This window comes from Orycteropus afer, unplaced genomic scaffold (assembly GCF_000298275.1).
Source record: "Orycteropus afer afer isolate SDZICR_OR568_19922 unplaced genomic scaffold, OryAfe1.0 scaffold00379, whole genome shotgun sequence".
NCBI classification, from domain to species: Eukaryota; Metazoa; Chordata; class Mammalia; order Tubulidentata; family Orycteropodidae; genus Orycteropus; species Orycteropus afer.
Genome location: NW_006921966.1, coordinates 2,260,471 through 2,276,659, shown reverse-complemented (window position 1 = coordinate 2,276,659; position 16,189 = coordinate 2,260,471). Strand labels below are relative to the sequence as shown.

General features: G+C 38.1%; 1 protein-coding gene across 1 annotated transcript; it reads right to left on the bottom strand.

Moving 5' to 3' along the window:
• Positions 1-14,546: 14,546 nt before the first annotated feature.
• LOC103207594 (nucleosome assembly protein 1-like 3) lies at positions 14,547-15,955 on the bottom strand. Its single transcript, XM_007953247.2, is given in 7 exon segments — positions 14,547-14,900; positions 14,902-14,932; positions 14,934-15,081; positions 15,084-15,303; positions 15,305-15,747; positions 15,750-15,841; positions 15,843-15,955. Coding segments are annotated over 7 exon segments (1,401 nt in total).
• Between the last annotated feature and the right edge of the window lie 234 nt (positions 15,956-16,189).

The window sequence follows — 16,189 nt, the reverse complement described above, 5'->3', positions numbered from 1 at the left end:
TCTGGGCCTGGAATAAAACTCACTCTCAGGGGCTGGATCGCAGCCCAGTAGTTAACAAGATGTACATTTAGACCTCTCAACCCAGGGTGACACACCCACATACTCTACGGAAATACATCCCTTAGAGCAATAGATCACAGGGCACTAGAGGGGCAACATTCACACAGAGGAAATGCAGGACAAACAGGAGTACATAAATATGAGGGGCAGAGGGGAAGGGCTACTGGGCAGAGATGGGAGGAGACTGGGTTAGGGTTGGGCATGGTAAATGGGGAATGAAACTAAATGTACATGTAATGTTGAATGTAAAACAAACTCAAAATAAAGTAAAACAAATCTATCCTTTAGGTGATCTCTAAACTCAGGAGGGATATATTCAAGATCATACTTTGGCTCTCTTGGACTTGTTTTAATTGTCTTTAACTTCAAGTTGAATTTGCATATGAGCAGTTGATGGTCTGTTCCACAGTCAGCTCCTGGCCTTGTTTTGGTCGAAGATATTGCCTCTTTCAACAGATGTAGTCGATCTGACTCCTATGTACTCCGTCTGGCAAAGTCCATGTGTGTAGCCACCATTTATGTTGTTGAGAAAAGATGTTTGCAGTTAATAAGTCATTGGTCTTGCAAAATTCTATCATGCTATTCCTAGCATCATTTCTATCACCAAGGCCATATTTTCCAACTACCGGTGATTCTTCTCTGTTTTCAACTTTTGCTTTCCAGTCACCAGTAATAAATAACCAACACACTTTGGTTGCATGTTTGGTCTATTTCAGACAACAGAAGTTGGTAAAAATCTTCAATTTCCTTGTGTTTGGCTTTTGTGGTTGGTGTGTAAATTTGAATAATAGTAGTATTAACTATTTTTTCTTGTAAGCGTATGGATATTATGCTATCACTAACAGCATTGTATCTCAGGAAAGATCTTGAAACATTCTTTGTGATGATGAATGCTGCACCATTCCTCTCCAATTTTTCATTCCCAACATGGTAGATCATATGGTTGTCTACTTCAAAATGGCCCAAACCAGCCCATTTTAGCTCACTAATGCCTAGGATATTGATTTTTATGCATTCCACTTCATTTTTTGACAACTTAACAATTATCCTAGATTCATACTTTGTACATTCCATGTTATAATCATTAATGGATGTTTGCGGTGTTTCTTCTCATTTTGAGTCATGTCACATCTGCAAATGGAGGTTCCAAAACCTTTACTCCATCCACATCATTAACATTGACTCTACTCTGAAGAGGCAGCTCTTCCCCAGTTGTATTGTAAGACCCTTCAGAATTGAAGGGCTCATCTTCTGACACTATGTCGGACAATGTTTCAGGGCTATTCATAAAGTTTTCCATAATATATCATGAAGTTTTCACTGGCCAATTCTTTGATAAGTGTCTGGTCCCTTCCCTCTTCCAAGTCTGTCTTAGTCTAGAAGCTCCACTGAAACCTGTTCACCACGGATGACCCTGCTGGTATTTGAAATGCCAGTGGCATAGCCTACAGCCTCACAGCAACCTGCAAGCCACCACAGTACGACAAACTGACAGATCAGTGATGGTTAAAAAACTATAACAATACTGAAGTTCATTTAGAAAACAAACAGAATAAGTGAAAACACCAAGAAAACACTTATTTTTTTTTTTATATAAAGAACCATGCCTACCTAACATTAAAATGAATTTTAGAAGTGTATGTTTAAAAATATTCATACTGGGAAGTTCTGGCAAGATGGTGGAATAGGCATACAAGCTACACAGACCCTCTGCAACGAGGTAGTGAGAAACCAATTGAAATCGATACAGAAGATGATCCTGGAACACTGAGCTCTGAAGGGAAGGATAAAAAAAGTGGATTAAATACCAACTAGTAGAGGAACCTGAATGTAAACAGTGAGTAAGGAAAGTAAGGAGACAACTGGAGATGGGGACTACTGGCTGTCCTGAGGGCACAGCCATTTTGAATATTTCCTGGTAGCAACCTAAGAATCAGCTCCTCTCATTAAGGACTGCATGGGTAAGGACTGCATTGGTGCCTGACAACCAGAAAGGAAAACAGCAAAGAAGGAGATAAACAGATCTGTGGATTGCCAGAGGCTTTCCTGAGGGTGCAGCCTTTTTGTCTATATGCAAGTGGTGAGCTTGACCATTTTGAATATAAGCAAGTGGCAGTTCTACACTGGACAGTGGCCTAAGAATAGGCACCACTTGCAGAGGAAAGCACAGGCAACTACACCAGAGGCTGATGACTAGAAAGGTATGATATTCCCCTTGTTACTCTTATACCCCACACCCTCTTGGTGAACAGAGCTGTGGCCCTTCCTCACCTCCAACCGCCTTCTTGCGTAGCAGGAATACCATCCATGTCTGTGCTCTGACAGAGCCTGGGTGCTGTGACCCACCCCCCACAGTTTTGATTTTATTTGTTTTTAAATTATTCTTTTTATCTTCTTCCTTTCTTCCTTTCCTCCCCCTCTTTTCCCATCCCTGTTTTTTCTTTATTTTCTCTTCCCTTCTCCTTTTTCTCTTCTTATTTCTTTTTTGGGGGCTCTAAATGGAAGGACATACCATGTTCATGGATAGGAAGACTGAATATTGTGAAAATGTCAATGCTAACCAAAGCAATCAATACAATCCTGGTCCAGATCTCATCAATATTCTTTAAAGACATGGAAGAATCAATCACTTATTTCATATAGAAAGGAAAGAGACCTTGGATAAGCAACGCACTGATGAAGAAGAAAAACAAAGTAGAAGGCCTCCACACTCCTGGATCTCAAAACCTACTATACAGCCACAGTACTCAAAACAGTGTGGTGTTGGTACAATGATAGAAAAATAGACCAAGGGAACAGAATTGGAAACCCAGAAACAGACCCATCCATCTGTGGACAGCTGGTCCTTGACAAAGGGCTGAAATTCATTCAATGAGGAAGAGAGAGTCAAGATCCATACCTCAGACCATACACAAAAACTAACTCCAGTAGATGAAAGACAAAAGACTTAAATGTGAAATCTAAAACTATTAAGTTCATTTAAAAAAAAACCCTAGGGGCAAACTTAGGGGACCTAATTTATGGCATACATTAACCATGAAGCATATCCAACATGCACAAACAGGAGAATAGAATCTAGATGACTGGGACTTTTAAAAACTTAAACGCTTATGTGCATCAAAAGACTTCTCCAGTAGAATATAAAGAAAACCTACAGAATGGGGGAAAATATTTGGCAATGGCATATCAGACAAAGGATTTATCTCTAAAATTTATAGAAAACTCCACCTCAACATTACTAAGACAAACAATCCAATTTAAAAATGAGCAGAAGACATGATCAGACAGTTCATCAAAGAAGATATTCAGGGAGCCAACAAACACAGAAAAGATGGTTGTGATCATTATACATTAAAGAGATGCAAATCAAAACAATCATGTGATACCATCTCACCCCAGCATTAATAGCAAAGTTCAACCAGATGGAAAATAACAAATGCTGACAAGGATGTGGAAAGATTGAGACTCTCATACACTGCTTGTGGTACTATAAATTGATACAACCACTGTGGAAATCAGTATGGTGATTTCTTAAAAAAATTGGAAATAGAAATATCATTTGATCCAGCAATCCCATTACTAGGTATATATCCTAAAGAAGTGAGAGGCAGGACAAAAAATAGATAAATGCACATCCATGTTCATCACAGCACTATTCCCAAGAGCAAAGAGATGGAAATGACTCAAGTGCCCATCAACCGAGGAATGGATAAACATACTGTGGTACATACACACAATGAAATATTATGAAACCCTAAAGAATAATGGAGAATCTGCAAAACACTGCATAATATAGATGAACTTGGAGGTATTATGCTGAGTGAAATAAGTCAATCACGGAAGGACAAATATTGTATTAGTCAACTATTGTAAAAAGGAAAGGAAAGGTTTATACATGGAAGGAAACTTTCTTTGCTGGTTATCAGGAATGGGAGGCAAAAGAAGAGGAAATTCCTAGATAGGTTGGGAAAAAAAAATAGAGATAGATAGATAGATAGATAGACAGACAGATAGACAGACAGACAGACAACAAAGATTATTGGTGATTACCAGGGGTAGGAGGGAGGGGGAAAGAGGAAGCTTTTGTTTGTGGGACATTGAGTTTATTTTAATGGTGGTAGAATATTTTGGAAAAGGATAGCAATAATGGTGGCACCACATGGAAAATGTAATCAATGTCCCTGAGTTATAAATGTGAAAGTTGTTATATTGGTGAATGTCTTGTGGTATATGTTTTCATCACAATAAAAATTATATATATATATACACACACACAGGAGCTCTGGTAGCATAGTGGCTAAAGCACTTGACTGCTAACCAGAAGGCTGGTGGTTCAAACCCACCAGCCACTCCTCGGAAGGAAGGTTGGGCAATCCTACTTCCGTAGTGATAGTGCCTCGGAAACCCAAGGAGGGGTCGCTATGAGTTGGGGCCGACTCGACGGCACATAACAACAACAACAACACACACACACACATACATACATACTGGCACAAACCTAGACCTAAACACAAAATGTAATATATTATATGATAAAGGCAACAATTAGCTACATCATATATTCATTATTCAATAAATAGAGTTGAAGTAACTGGTTTGCTATATTTGGAGAAAAAAAATGGCATGAATATCTAAATCTTTAAAATGAAATTATTCTAGAAGCAGTAAAGTTTTAATAAAACTATAAGACTACTGGAACAAAAGATGAGTAATTTTAAAAAAATAGTAATCTTGATATGAAAAGGTCTTTATGCCAAAAATCTAAAATTTATAATGGGAAATATATATAAATGTGACTATATTAATATATTAATATGAAAATCTTCCATAAGGAAAAACATATATATATATATACTCACACACTACATACTTACATAATTGAAAGACAGTTCTTAATTGATTAGAAAAAGATGCCCTTTACCCAAATGCCCATGATAAGGGAATGATTGAACAAACTGTATTATATTATTCTACATATTGATTTAAAAGAATGATGACTTAAAGTGCACTGGTATAAAAAGAGTTCCAATATATTTTCAATAAAAATGAAAGTGGGTAGAATAAGTTATGTCAATAAAGATATACCCATATGCATATATCTTTGTTAACTTTATGAAGATATATTTTTATATTAATAATGATAGATATAAATATGTCAATAATGGTCTATAGATATATAGGTGGTGTAGTCAATAAGGCATTTGGCTGCTAACCATGTGGTTGACAGTTTAAACCCTCTAGCCACTCTGCATAAGAAAGATGAGGCCATCTGCTTCCATAAAGATTTAAAGCCTTGCAAACCCAATTGGGGTCACTATGTGTCAGAATTGAATCAATGGCCGTGAGATATATCTCTTAATAAGATATTATATCTGTGTATGTATACCTTATTACAGGAGGTAGCATATGATCAAGAACCAATGGTAGTGAAGGAAGAAGTACAAGCTGCACTGAAGGAACTGGCGAAAAACAAGGCTCCAGGAATTGATGGAATATCCATTGAGATGTTTCAAAAACTGGATGTAGCACTGGAGGTGCTTACTCATTTATGCCAAGCAATTTGTGAGACAGTTACCTGTCCAACTGACTAAAAGAGATCTTTATTTGTGCCCATTCCAAAGAAAGGTGATCAAACTGAATGCAGAAATTATCAAACAATATAATTAATATCATACGCAAGTAAAATTTTACTGAAGATAACTCAAAAGTGGTTGCAACAGTATATTGACAGGGAACTTGCAGAAATTCAAGCTTGAATCAGTAGAGGATGTGGAACAGGGGATAATATTGCTGATGTCAGATGGCTCTTGGCTGAAAGCAAAGAATACCAAAACGATGTTTACCTGTGTTTTATTGACTATGCAATACATTTGACTGTGTGGATCACAACAAATTATGTATAACATTACAAAGAATGGAAATTCCAGAACACTTACCTGTGCTCATGAGGAATCTGTACACAGACCAAGAAGCACTCTTTCAAACACAACAAAGAAATACTACATGGCTTAGAATTAGCAAAGGTGTGCATCAGGGTTTTATCCTTTCACTGCACTTGGTAAATCTATATGCTTAGCAAATAATCTGAAAAGCTGGATTATGTGAGGAAGAATGCAGCATTAGGATTGGAGGGAGACTCATTAACAACATGTGATATGCAGATGGCACAGCCTTCCTTACTGAAAATGAAGATGACTTGAAGCACCTACTGATGAAGACCTAAGAATATATTCTTCAGTATAGATTACTCAGCAACATAAAGAAAACAAAAATCTTCACAACTGTACCAGTAAACAACATCATGATAAATGGAAAAAAGATTGAAGTTGTCAGGGATTTCATTTTACATGGATACACCATCAACATCCATGGAAGCAGCAGTCAGGAAATCAGAAGTAGTATTGCACTGGGCAGATCTACTGCAAAAGAGTGTTAAGAAGCAAAAATACAACTTTCAAGACTAGCCTCATATGCATGTGTAAGCCGGACAACGGCTTATTAGGAAGACAGAAGAAGAGCTGAAGGTTTTCAATTGTGGTGTTGGATTGTTGTTGTTGTTGTTGTTATGGGCCACTGAGTCATCTCTGACTCATAGCGACCCCTCCTTGGGTTTCTGAGTAGTATCACTACAGAAGTAGATTGCCCAATCTTCCTTCCGAGGAGTGCTAAGAATACTGAAAATAACGTGGACTGCCAGAAGAGTGAACAAACCTGTCCTGGAAGAAGTGCAGTTAGAATGCTCCTTGGAAGCAAGAAAGGCCAGACTTCATCTCACGTACTTTGGTCATGTTGTCAGAAGGGACCATTTCCTGGAGAAAGATATAATGCTTGATAAAGTGGGGGGTCAGTGAAAGAGGGGAAGGCCCTCAACAAGATAGAATGACACAGTGGCTGCAATGATGGGCCCAAGCACATGTGAGGATAGCACAGGACCTGGCAATGTTTCGTTCTGTTGTACATAGATAGGGTCACTTTAAGTCAGAGCTGACTCGACCCACCTAACAACAATAATCATGTGTACTTTTGGAAAAACAATAAAGTCAGTTGTGGAAGTCGCACTGGGTATGAGGAGAGCAATCTTATCTTTCATGTTTTACCATTCTGCACTACTTTAATTTTAATATAATGACATTTCTTTTTCCCATAAAGTGGGATTATCTTTGGACATAGAATTTTTTCTAATTATTCTTTGCTTTCAGTATATTTTCCAAATCTTCTACAATGAGCATAGTTTATAAGTAGAAGAAAATATAACACAGTAAAAATAAAGTGATAACTTTCAGTGAAACATAGAGCAAAGAAGATATGCTTAAATACCTTAGTTTACTAAAAGTTAAAGGTGATTAAAACACTTGCAAACACTAATTTTATTAGCACTACAGTGGGAAATAACACCTTCATTATAATTATAATTTTCTTTTTAAATCATTATCATGCAAAATTCAAAACCATAAACAATGTAGGAGGCTACATTAAGTGTTTTTGAAAATTTATAACTCTACACTAGTTTACTCAAGTATAAAATTTTGAAATGTATCATGATATAATAAATGTCACATTTTGTATAGCAAAATAATTAAGGTACACCTGGTGCAAATTGACTCAAACCCTTCCTACTTCTGAGGTGGGGGCAAATAACGTCCTTGAACTGGTTCATCAAGTATATATATATATATTTTTTTTTCCCCCCAGGGAAATATTAACTACAGTGAAGCATTCTGGTAATTGTCAGTTATTCTCTAATAGCTATACGATAAAAAGAAATCATATGTACTAAACTCTGTAGCAATGGTTAAACATGTTTTAGAGAATGTGTTGCATTCTATGCCTCTTGAAAGGAGCTTTGGTGGCACACTGGTTAAGCACTGAACCCACCAGATGGTCTGCGGCAGAAAAGACTCATGATATGCTCCTATAATGAGTACAGCCTGCAGCCTAGGAAACCCTATGGCCAGTTAGTTCTACCCTGTCTTATAGGGTCACTCTGAGGCAGAATGGATTCAACAGCACACAACAACAAAATTTCTTGAAGAAAACTCTCCTTCTAAAAGTTATGTTTTAATACTTAAACATTTATTTTGACCTTATAAAAGAAACTCTACAAAAACCACAAAACAGTAAATTTTAAGTAATGAATAATTGTATTGTTATTATACTTCAGGTTATACAATCTACTTCACCAATCATATATATTTTTTTCTAAACTCAGATGTTTAATGTATTCTTCAGATCATTAAAATGAAGCTTTCCTGTCTGGTAAATACTTGGGTCAGGATCTTCATCAGTCTTGCAGTTTGCACTCATAATTTGTATAAACAAACTTTCCTCTAAAGGGTAATTCTCATCCCTGAATTAGAGAATCGTGTTAAGTTCTGGCAATTACAAAGTCATAAATGAATATAACAACTCTTTTTTTTTTTTTTTTTCAAACATCATGATGATAAAAGAAGGTATGCTAGATACAATGGCTAGAGGTTTTTTTGCTGACTTCACTTTTCTGAACTGTAAAATTTTAGGAGAAGTATGCACAAATACCAGAATATAAACTAGATGATTGGGACCTTCTCAAAATTAAATACTTAGGTGCATCAAAAGACCCCTCCAAAAGATTAAAAAGAGAAGTTCCAGACTGGGAAAATATTAAGCTATGACATATCTGACAAGGGACTTATTTTTAAAATTTATAGAGAACTCCAACACCTCAACATCAAAAAGACAAATAATCCAATTTAAAAATGGGCAGAAGACATGAACAGACATCCACCAAAGAAGATATTAAGGCGGCCAAAAATGTATGAAGAAATTTTCACAATCATCTGACATTAGAGAGATTCAAGTCAAAACAACAGTGAGATACCATCTCACTCCAGCACCAGTAGCAAAGTTCAACAAGACAGAAAATTACAAATGCTGGAGAGGGTATGGAGAGATTGGGACTGCTGGTGGGACTGTAAAGTGATATAACCACCATGGAAAATGGTGTGGTGATTCCTTGAAAAGTTGGAAATATAAATACCATTTTATCCAGCAATCCCATTACTAGGTATATATACTAAAGAAGTGAGAGGCAGGGCACAAATAGATATATGCACACCCATGTTCATTGCAGCACTATTCACAATAGCAAAGAGATGGAAATAATCTAAGTGCCCATCAACAAAGGAATAGATAACCAAACTATGGAACATACACACAATAGAATATTATGCAACATTAAAGAATAGTGCAGAATCTGCAAAACACCACATAATGTGGATGAACTTGGAGGCCATTATGCTGATGAAATTAGTCAAACATACAAGGACAAATATTGTATTAGTCCATTACTGTAAAAAAGCTAAGGAAAGGTTTACATATGGAACTTTCTTTCTTGGTTACCAAGGATGGAAGGGGAGGGAAAATTGCTAGATAGGTAAAAGACAAGTATTTGGGAGAAGAGAAAGGTGATATACCAAAAGCAAATGAACAACACAAAAATAAGGAAAAAGAAGACACAGAGAGGTGCACGCCAGGTACAGACAACAAAAATGAACACATTTACATACATAATACTGCATTATTAGTAATAACAAACTATGAGTGGATATATAGGTAGATGGGAGCTCTAGTAGCATAGTGCCTAAGGCACTTGTCTGCTAATCAGAAGACTGGTGGTTCAAACCCACCAGCCACTCCTTAGAAGGAAGGTTGGGCAATCTACTTCCGTAGTGATACTGCCTCAGAAACCCAAGGAGGGGTCGCTATGAGTCTGGTCCGACTCGACGGCACATAACAAAAAAAAAAAAAAACATACAGGTAGACAGGCTGAATCATCAGATATGTCTAGGCAAAAGGGAATATATCCACCATTGTATATACCTTTGGCAGACTATATTTCTACATATGTATTTATATAGAGCTAACAGGGGGCAAGGTTAAAGTTACACCTTCTTAGCCACAGCCAAACACCCTGAGGAAGCTAGTTTTTGGGCCCATGGGCTCAGGAACGTGGTCACAGGGACATTAAGCTCAATTGGCATAATAGACTACACAAAAGCATTGTTCTACTCTGGTAGCATAGTGCCTAAGGCACTTGTCTGCTAAGCAGAAGGCCGGCAGTTCAAACCACCAGCCACTCCTCAGAAGGAAGGTTGGCCAATCTACTTCTGTAGTGACACGGCCTTGGAAACCCAAGGCAGGGTCGCTATGAGTGGGGTCCAACTCGATGGCACATAACAACAGCAACTAGGGTGTTAAAAGTTTGCAAGTGGCCATCTAAGATGCCACAATTGGTCTCTCCTCATCTGGCACAAAGAAGAATGAAGAAAACCAAAGCAGCATGGAAATAAGGGACTCCCTCCAAGGGACTAGTGTGGACTATGCAAACCTCACCCTACATGACCATGAGACCAGAAGAACTAGATGGTGCCTGGCTACCACTGTCAACCACTAGGAAAGGGACCAGTGTAGGAGATCTTGGATAGAGTGGGAGAAATGTGTGGAATAAAGCTCAAAATCATAAAAAAAAAAAAAGACCAGGCTTACTGGTCTGATAGAGACTGGTGAAACCTCCAAGACTATGGCCCTTCGAGCCTGGAATTGAACTCACTCCTGTGGCTTCCAGCCAAACCATGTTGTTGTTGTTGTTGTTATGTGCCATTGAATCAGACCCAACTCATAGCGACCCCTAGACAGGCATATAAGGTGCACCAGGTAGGTATATTCCTTAGAACAATCAGCCATGAGAGATCAGAAGGGTAGTATTTGTACAGGGAAATGGCTCAGAGAGCAGGAATGCATAGGAAAGAAGGACAGAGGGAAAAGGTAACCACTGGGAGAAAGTGGGAAGAGAGTAGTTACATTTTGGGGATTGCAACCAATGATATGCAACAAAATGTATATGAACTGTTGTATGGAATATGAATTTGCTCTGTAAACTTTCAACCAAATCAAGAAGGAAAAAAAAAAGTGTCCGCAATAAGGGGGTAGGAAAAACTAAAGTGCTGGAAATAGTGCAACCAGAATGTAATGAATGAGAACAATGACACATTGTGAAAAATGTAACCAATGTCACTGAAGAGGTTGTATAGAAATTGTTAAATTGGAAGCTAGTTTGTTCTGTAATTTATCACCTAAAATACAATGAAATATTACAGTAAAAGCAAAAAAAAAAAAAAACACAGGAGAACTAAAGCAAATAAAAGACTTAGGGTTGGACTTATTCAGTTTGGGTTTTGGGTTTGGAAAACGTGATTACTTTGGCTTTTAGAGGGTCATTCTTATATTCACTCTGGTCTATCTGACACCATTTGCAAACCTTAATTTCTGAACGTTCACAGGAGAAGGCATCAAAACATTTGATTTTAATGTTAGCTCCTATTTTCTCCAACACCTTAGTTTTGAAATATTCATTTTGTTAAATGTACTTTAATTGTATTACTTTTAAAAGTCAAAAAATACTCAGAACTTTAAAATCTTTATCATCAGTTTTCCTCCATTTCAAACTCTATCCTCTCTTTTTCTTTCTCAGTGTTACCAGATGCCTCAGAATTCAGATTCCAATTATTCAACACCTCATCACTTTCACAATGTGCAGTGTGGGCAGGCACAAACCCACATGTCCTAATACATGTGCTGGTGGGCTCGAATACCTTATCAAGTGATGGTTTATGCTTTTTATCCCAAGAACTTTCAATTCCTCTTCAAATTTGGTTTATTTCTTATTACATTGTTTTTGAAGCTTTTTGAGGACAAGAGCACCAGCACTCTCTGGACAGAGTGGCTCCTCCAAGGTTTAGAACACTCTTGGTGGCCCATTAGAGCATTTGCATCATTTGATTACCTGTATTGTCATTTTCCTTACTCAGGCTTGACAGTCTCTTCCGTTACCTCTTTCAGCAGCCTCTTGGCCAGCTTGCTAAAAGTCCCTTGTTATGTGAATATGCTATGTTAACGGAAAAGAGTAAAACTGTAGGGTGACTACCATGGACACTTAGTGTCTACCTCAGCACGGAAAAGAACTCACAGAGGAGGTGGCAGTGGTTGCCAGGAAGGAGAAGGAGGTACAGGAGTAGGAGGAAGCGGCAGTGGCAGCAGCAGTCTGTGTGGGGGCAGTGAATGGGGCTGCAGACCTCAGCCTTGAATCATTGAATCAAAGGAAACTGTGTACCAGAAAGAGGGGGTGGAAAAGATTCTTAAGCCCATTTTGTTGGATCTCATGCCTCAGGCTCCTGCCCATCAGCTTCATTCCCTACAGCTCCTCTAACAGCATTCACTGGAGAGCAGGTGTATTGAATATCCTCCCTAATGAATGTTTGAGCCCAACTGGTTTCCCAATTCTCCTCATTTTCCTCTACCTGCCAAGGTGATTGAAGCACCTACCCAAGACTGCTAGCTTGTCCAGAATCCTAGCTTTACTGATGCAGAAAACCTCAGCACTTGCTGTTACTCTTAGCCTTCAAAATAAAAGTTAAAAATAGCAGTGAGTTATCTTTTCAATTAGCCTTTCTTACACCCACCTAACTTGAACTCAACCTTTTGATTTGAGCCAAGTACTTACAACAAAAACTGTAGAAAGAGACAGGCTGGTAGAAAATATTCAAACCTACAAACGGCATACTTTCGTGAGTGTGCTTCTGAGTGATTTTTTCCCCTGCATTTCTGCTTCTATTTTCTAAATATTCTATAACAAGCATGCATTCATTAACTATTGGAAAATCCAGAGCGGGAAGAGGCTAAATACATTGGTACGAGTTCCAACATGCAATAATGATTCTGCATTTCATGTAGAAGTTGTAAGGGCTCTGCTATCTATGATATCTGGCAAGCATAATATATGTGTTTTACAATCTATGGAAGGGTGATCCAGTTACATCATATTTATTATAGTCTTTGTTTTAGCCCTGGCATATATTTAAATCTGCTGCTATACCCATTCTTAATGGATGCAAAATTCCCAGAAATAAAACAAAGGCACTAAAAGAACAAATGTATTTCTGATTTTGTACAAATCATAAACAAGCTAAATATCCAGCCATAAGTGATTGATTATACATACGTTTAAAGTATGTTCAAAGGTTGGACTATTGTTACATTTATAGACATGGAAGGGGAAAATATTGGTAATCAGGGATAAAAGTAAGTTACTAAATTTTGTATGGTGGGATTTAGGAAGACAATTAGACAATTTTAATGACTAGGGACACAAAAATTCTCATATCCTGTCTTCCTCAGGCCATACATCTTGCGTATAAGGTCTTGAAAGAAAATGTATGTGGAAGGGAAAATGGCAAATGTCGCATATTCCCTCCTTCTGCCAGCCCTTCACTCCCCTCCCTGTTACCTTCTCCTTCTTTCCTTCCCTGCTCCACTCCTCCATCCCTCCCTGTCCACTTCTTCCTCCCCTCCCCTCTTCACCCTCACCTTACTCCTCTCCTGTCCAATACTTCTCCAATTACTTGAATGTATATCCTCCAACAAAAGACCTAAGATCTGGGAAATATATCAGAATGTTAACAATAATCATTTTTTGCTTTTTTACATTCCTTTTCCTTGGCATTTTCCACTTTTTCTATGGTAAACAAACATTTTTATAATTAAGAGAAAATGCTGCATTTTTACTACATGAAACACTTTATTTCACGTTTATTTATTTTAGGTTGCAATAAAAAAATAAGATAAAATATCAAATGATGTAAAGTGATCATCTTCAATGAAAGGCAAAATAGAACAAATTACAAAGAAAATGTGTTTGTAACTTTAATTTACAATTACACAGTATGAGTAAAATAAAAAAAAAACACTTACATTAACACCTTAGTGGTTAAAAAATAATTTTGTTGATTAAATTTATTTGTAGAACCCTATGTCACATAAATAAGCTCACATTCATAATACATATAGTATTGATAGACATTCTTAAATGTATGCAAATCTTTTTTGAAGCAATCAGACTTTACAGTGCACTGTTCTATTTAGAGTTAAGTAGTACATTTCTGTAACAAAGTAATGAAGGCACAGATAGTGCAAGCTGATTGAAAACCTTAGTCTTCTGGGCTGGAAAAGACAAAACAAAACACTTGCATTGGTACTTCAGGAACTTTGTTTTTTCCCCAAACAAATATTTTTCAATTAACAATTCTGACAGTTTTCACAGCTGCAACCTAGTAGGAACATGATGAAAGGAATTCACAAAAATCAATACTCTGTAGCACCAATCTAATATGCTTTATAGATAATTGGCAGCAGTCTATGTATTTTGAAGAATATTAAACTACTAATTTAAACTACAACAGGCTGGACAGACTAAACCAATACTTAGACACTTTTTTTTCTGGACAATTTTAAAAACAGACTACAAAGAAACTACGAAAAGATAAGTCTGTAAAGAATAATAACGTTCACGTTATAGGGCAGTGTAGTTGTTCTTTTTTTTCTTTTTCAATGCTATATAAACCTGCTTAACTTCTACTTGAAATGACTCTTGAACAATCTGACAACCGTTATTTTCAATTTTGATATTTCCTGTTTCCATAATCTGTACCATCTTCTTATGTACCATTGACTTCTCTTGTATAGTAATAGATTGATTTCAGAATGACATTATTATGTAAAACTTGACTGATTGCAAAGTCCTCATCAAGGACAGCATCTTCTTGTGGTTCCAGCTTTCCAATTTTAGGAATCTCAGGAGGACTGAAGAAATTGAAAACTGATGCACTGGGAACCACTCTTGGCTGAATTTCAATTTCTCCAGTAGCAGTTGGATGACTATGATTGGTTGTCACAGTAACATCCTTTCCTCTTCTCCAATCCATTTTACAGCCTTTGCCATCTTCAATTTCCCATCCCCAAGAGAAAAAAAGGATTATTGTGATTTGGTTTTGACTTTATTATATGTCTTTGTCAGCACCTCATTTCTGAAGCATGGATTGGATAGAAAATGAAATTCAAATTTGTAATTTATAGGCTGGCTGGGCTTTGAGAATTTCAAGGTAACATCTGACAAGAACTTCCGAAGGGGCCCATACTTCTGAGTCACAGCCCCAATCTGTCAACATTCTTTAACACAGTCAATCAATAGTGAGGAACGCTTTTAGGGTCTTCTTTTTCATGCTTTCTCTCACAAGCTCTTTTAAGATTAATTCTTTCTTTAGGCCTTGCCTCAGGAACTCTTTTTGGAGCCTTTTTTACTGTAGCCCTTGCCTTTGCCTCAGTTGCTTTAGGCTGTTCTTTTTCTTTTATCTTGTCCTGGGGGACTTCCTTTAGGACCTTCTTTTACAGCAGGCTTTGCCTCCAGAAAATCTTTAGAATCTGCTCTCTCTTCAGCCTTTGCCTCATGATTTTCTTTACTAACTTCTTTTTCTTCAGCCTTTACCTCAGGTCTTTTTTTGGGGGGGTTTTCATCTTCTTCCTTACCCTCTAAGGCAAGCATTGCACTTGAGCTGTTATCCTCCACCTCCTCATCACTGCTGAAGTCTTTATCCTCTGAATTCCATTCACATTCTTCTTCTGTAGGTGCACTGATGATTTGAAATCGCCTATCATATAGAGGCTTATTGAGTTCAGCATATTTTCTTTCAAGATCATGAATTGCCCTTAAGAACAGGGCGTCTACCTTGTCACATTCATCTTGAATATTTCCGAGCGCCTGCACGCGATTTCTAACTGCCTGCGGCAGCCTATCTATGAAATGATTACCCGACCGACCCGCCGCGCCCTTCTGGAAGGCCCAGGTACCCTCTTCTTCCTATTTGCACGACTGCGGCTACTGCTGCTGCTGCTGCAACTAGTGCTGCTAGTGAGTGCTACTGCTGTCAGATTCTTCCCCAAAATCACTCGCCGAGCTAGCCGTCACTTCTTCAGCAACCCCCTGGACGGCAGGTTCCGAAATGTTTTTAAAATAGGTGTCTGCCATGTTGCAAGCCTGCAAACCTCTTAAGGCGGTGATGACCGCAGAGACCGCGCGCCCAGAGATGGCAGAAAATGACTCACGGATGCTTGGGCGGCGGGGCGGGGCGGGGCGGCGCCGAAGGCCCGGGTGGTGGAGTGGCAGCGGCGGTGGCAGAGGTGGTGGCAGCAGCACTGCAGGGCTAGGAGGGGTTGGGGCTGCAGCGACCGCTGCTGAGGTGTCAGCAACAGCGGAGGCCTG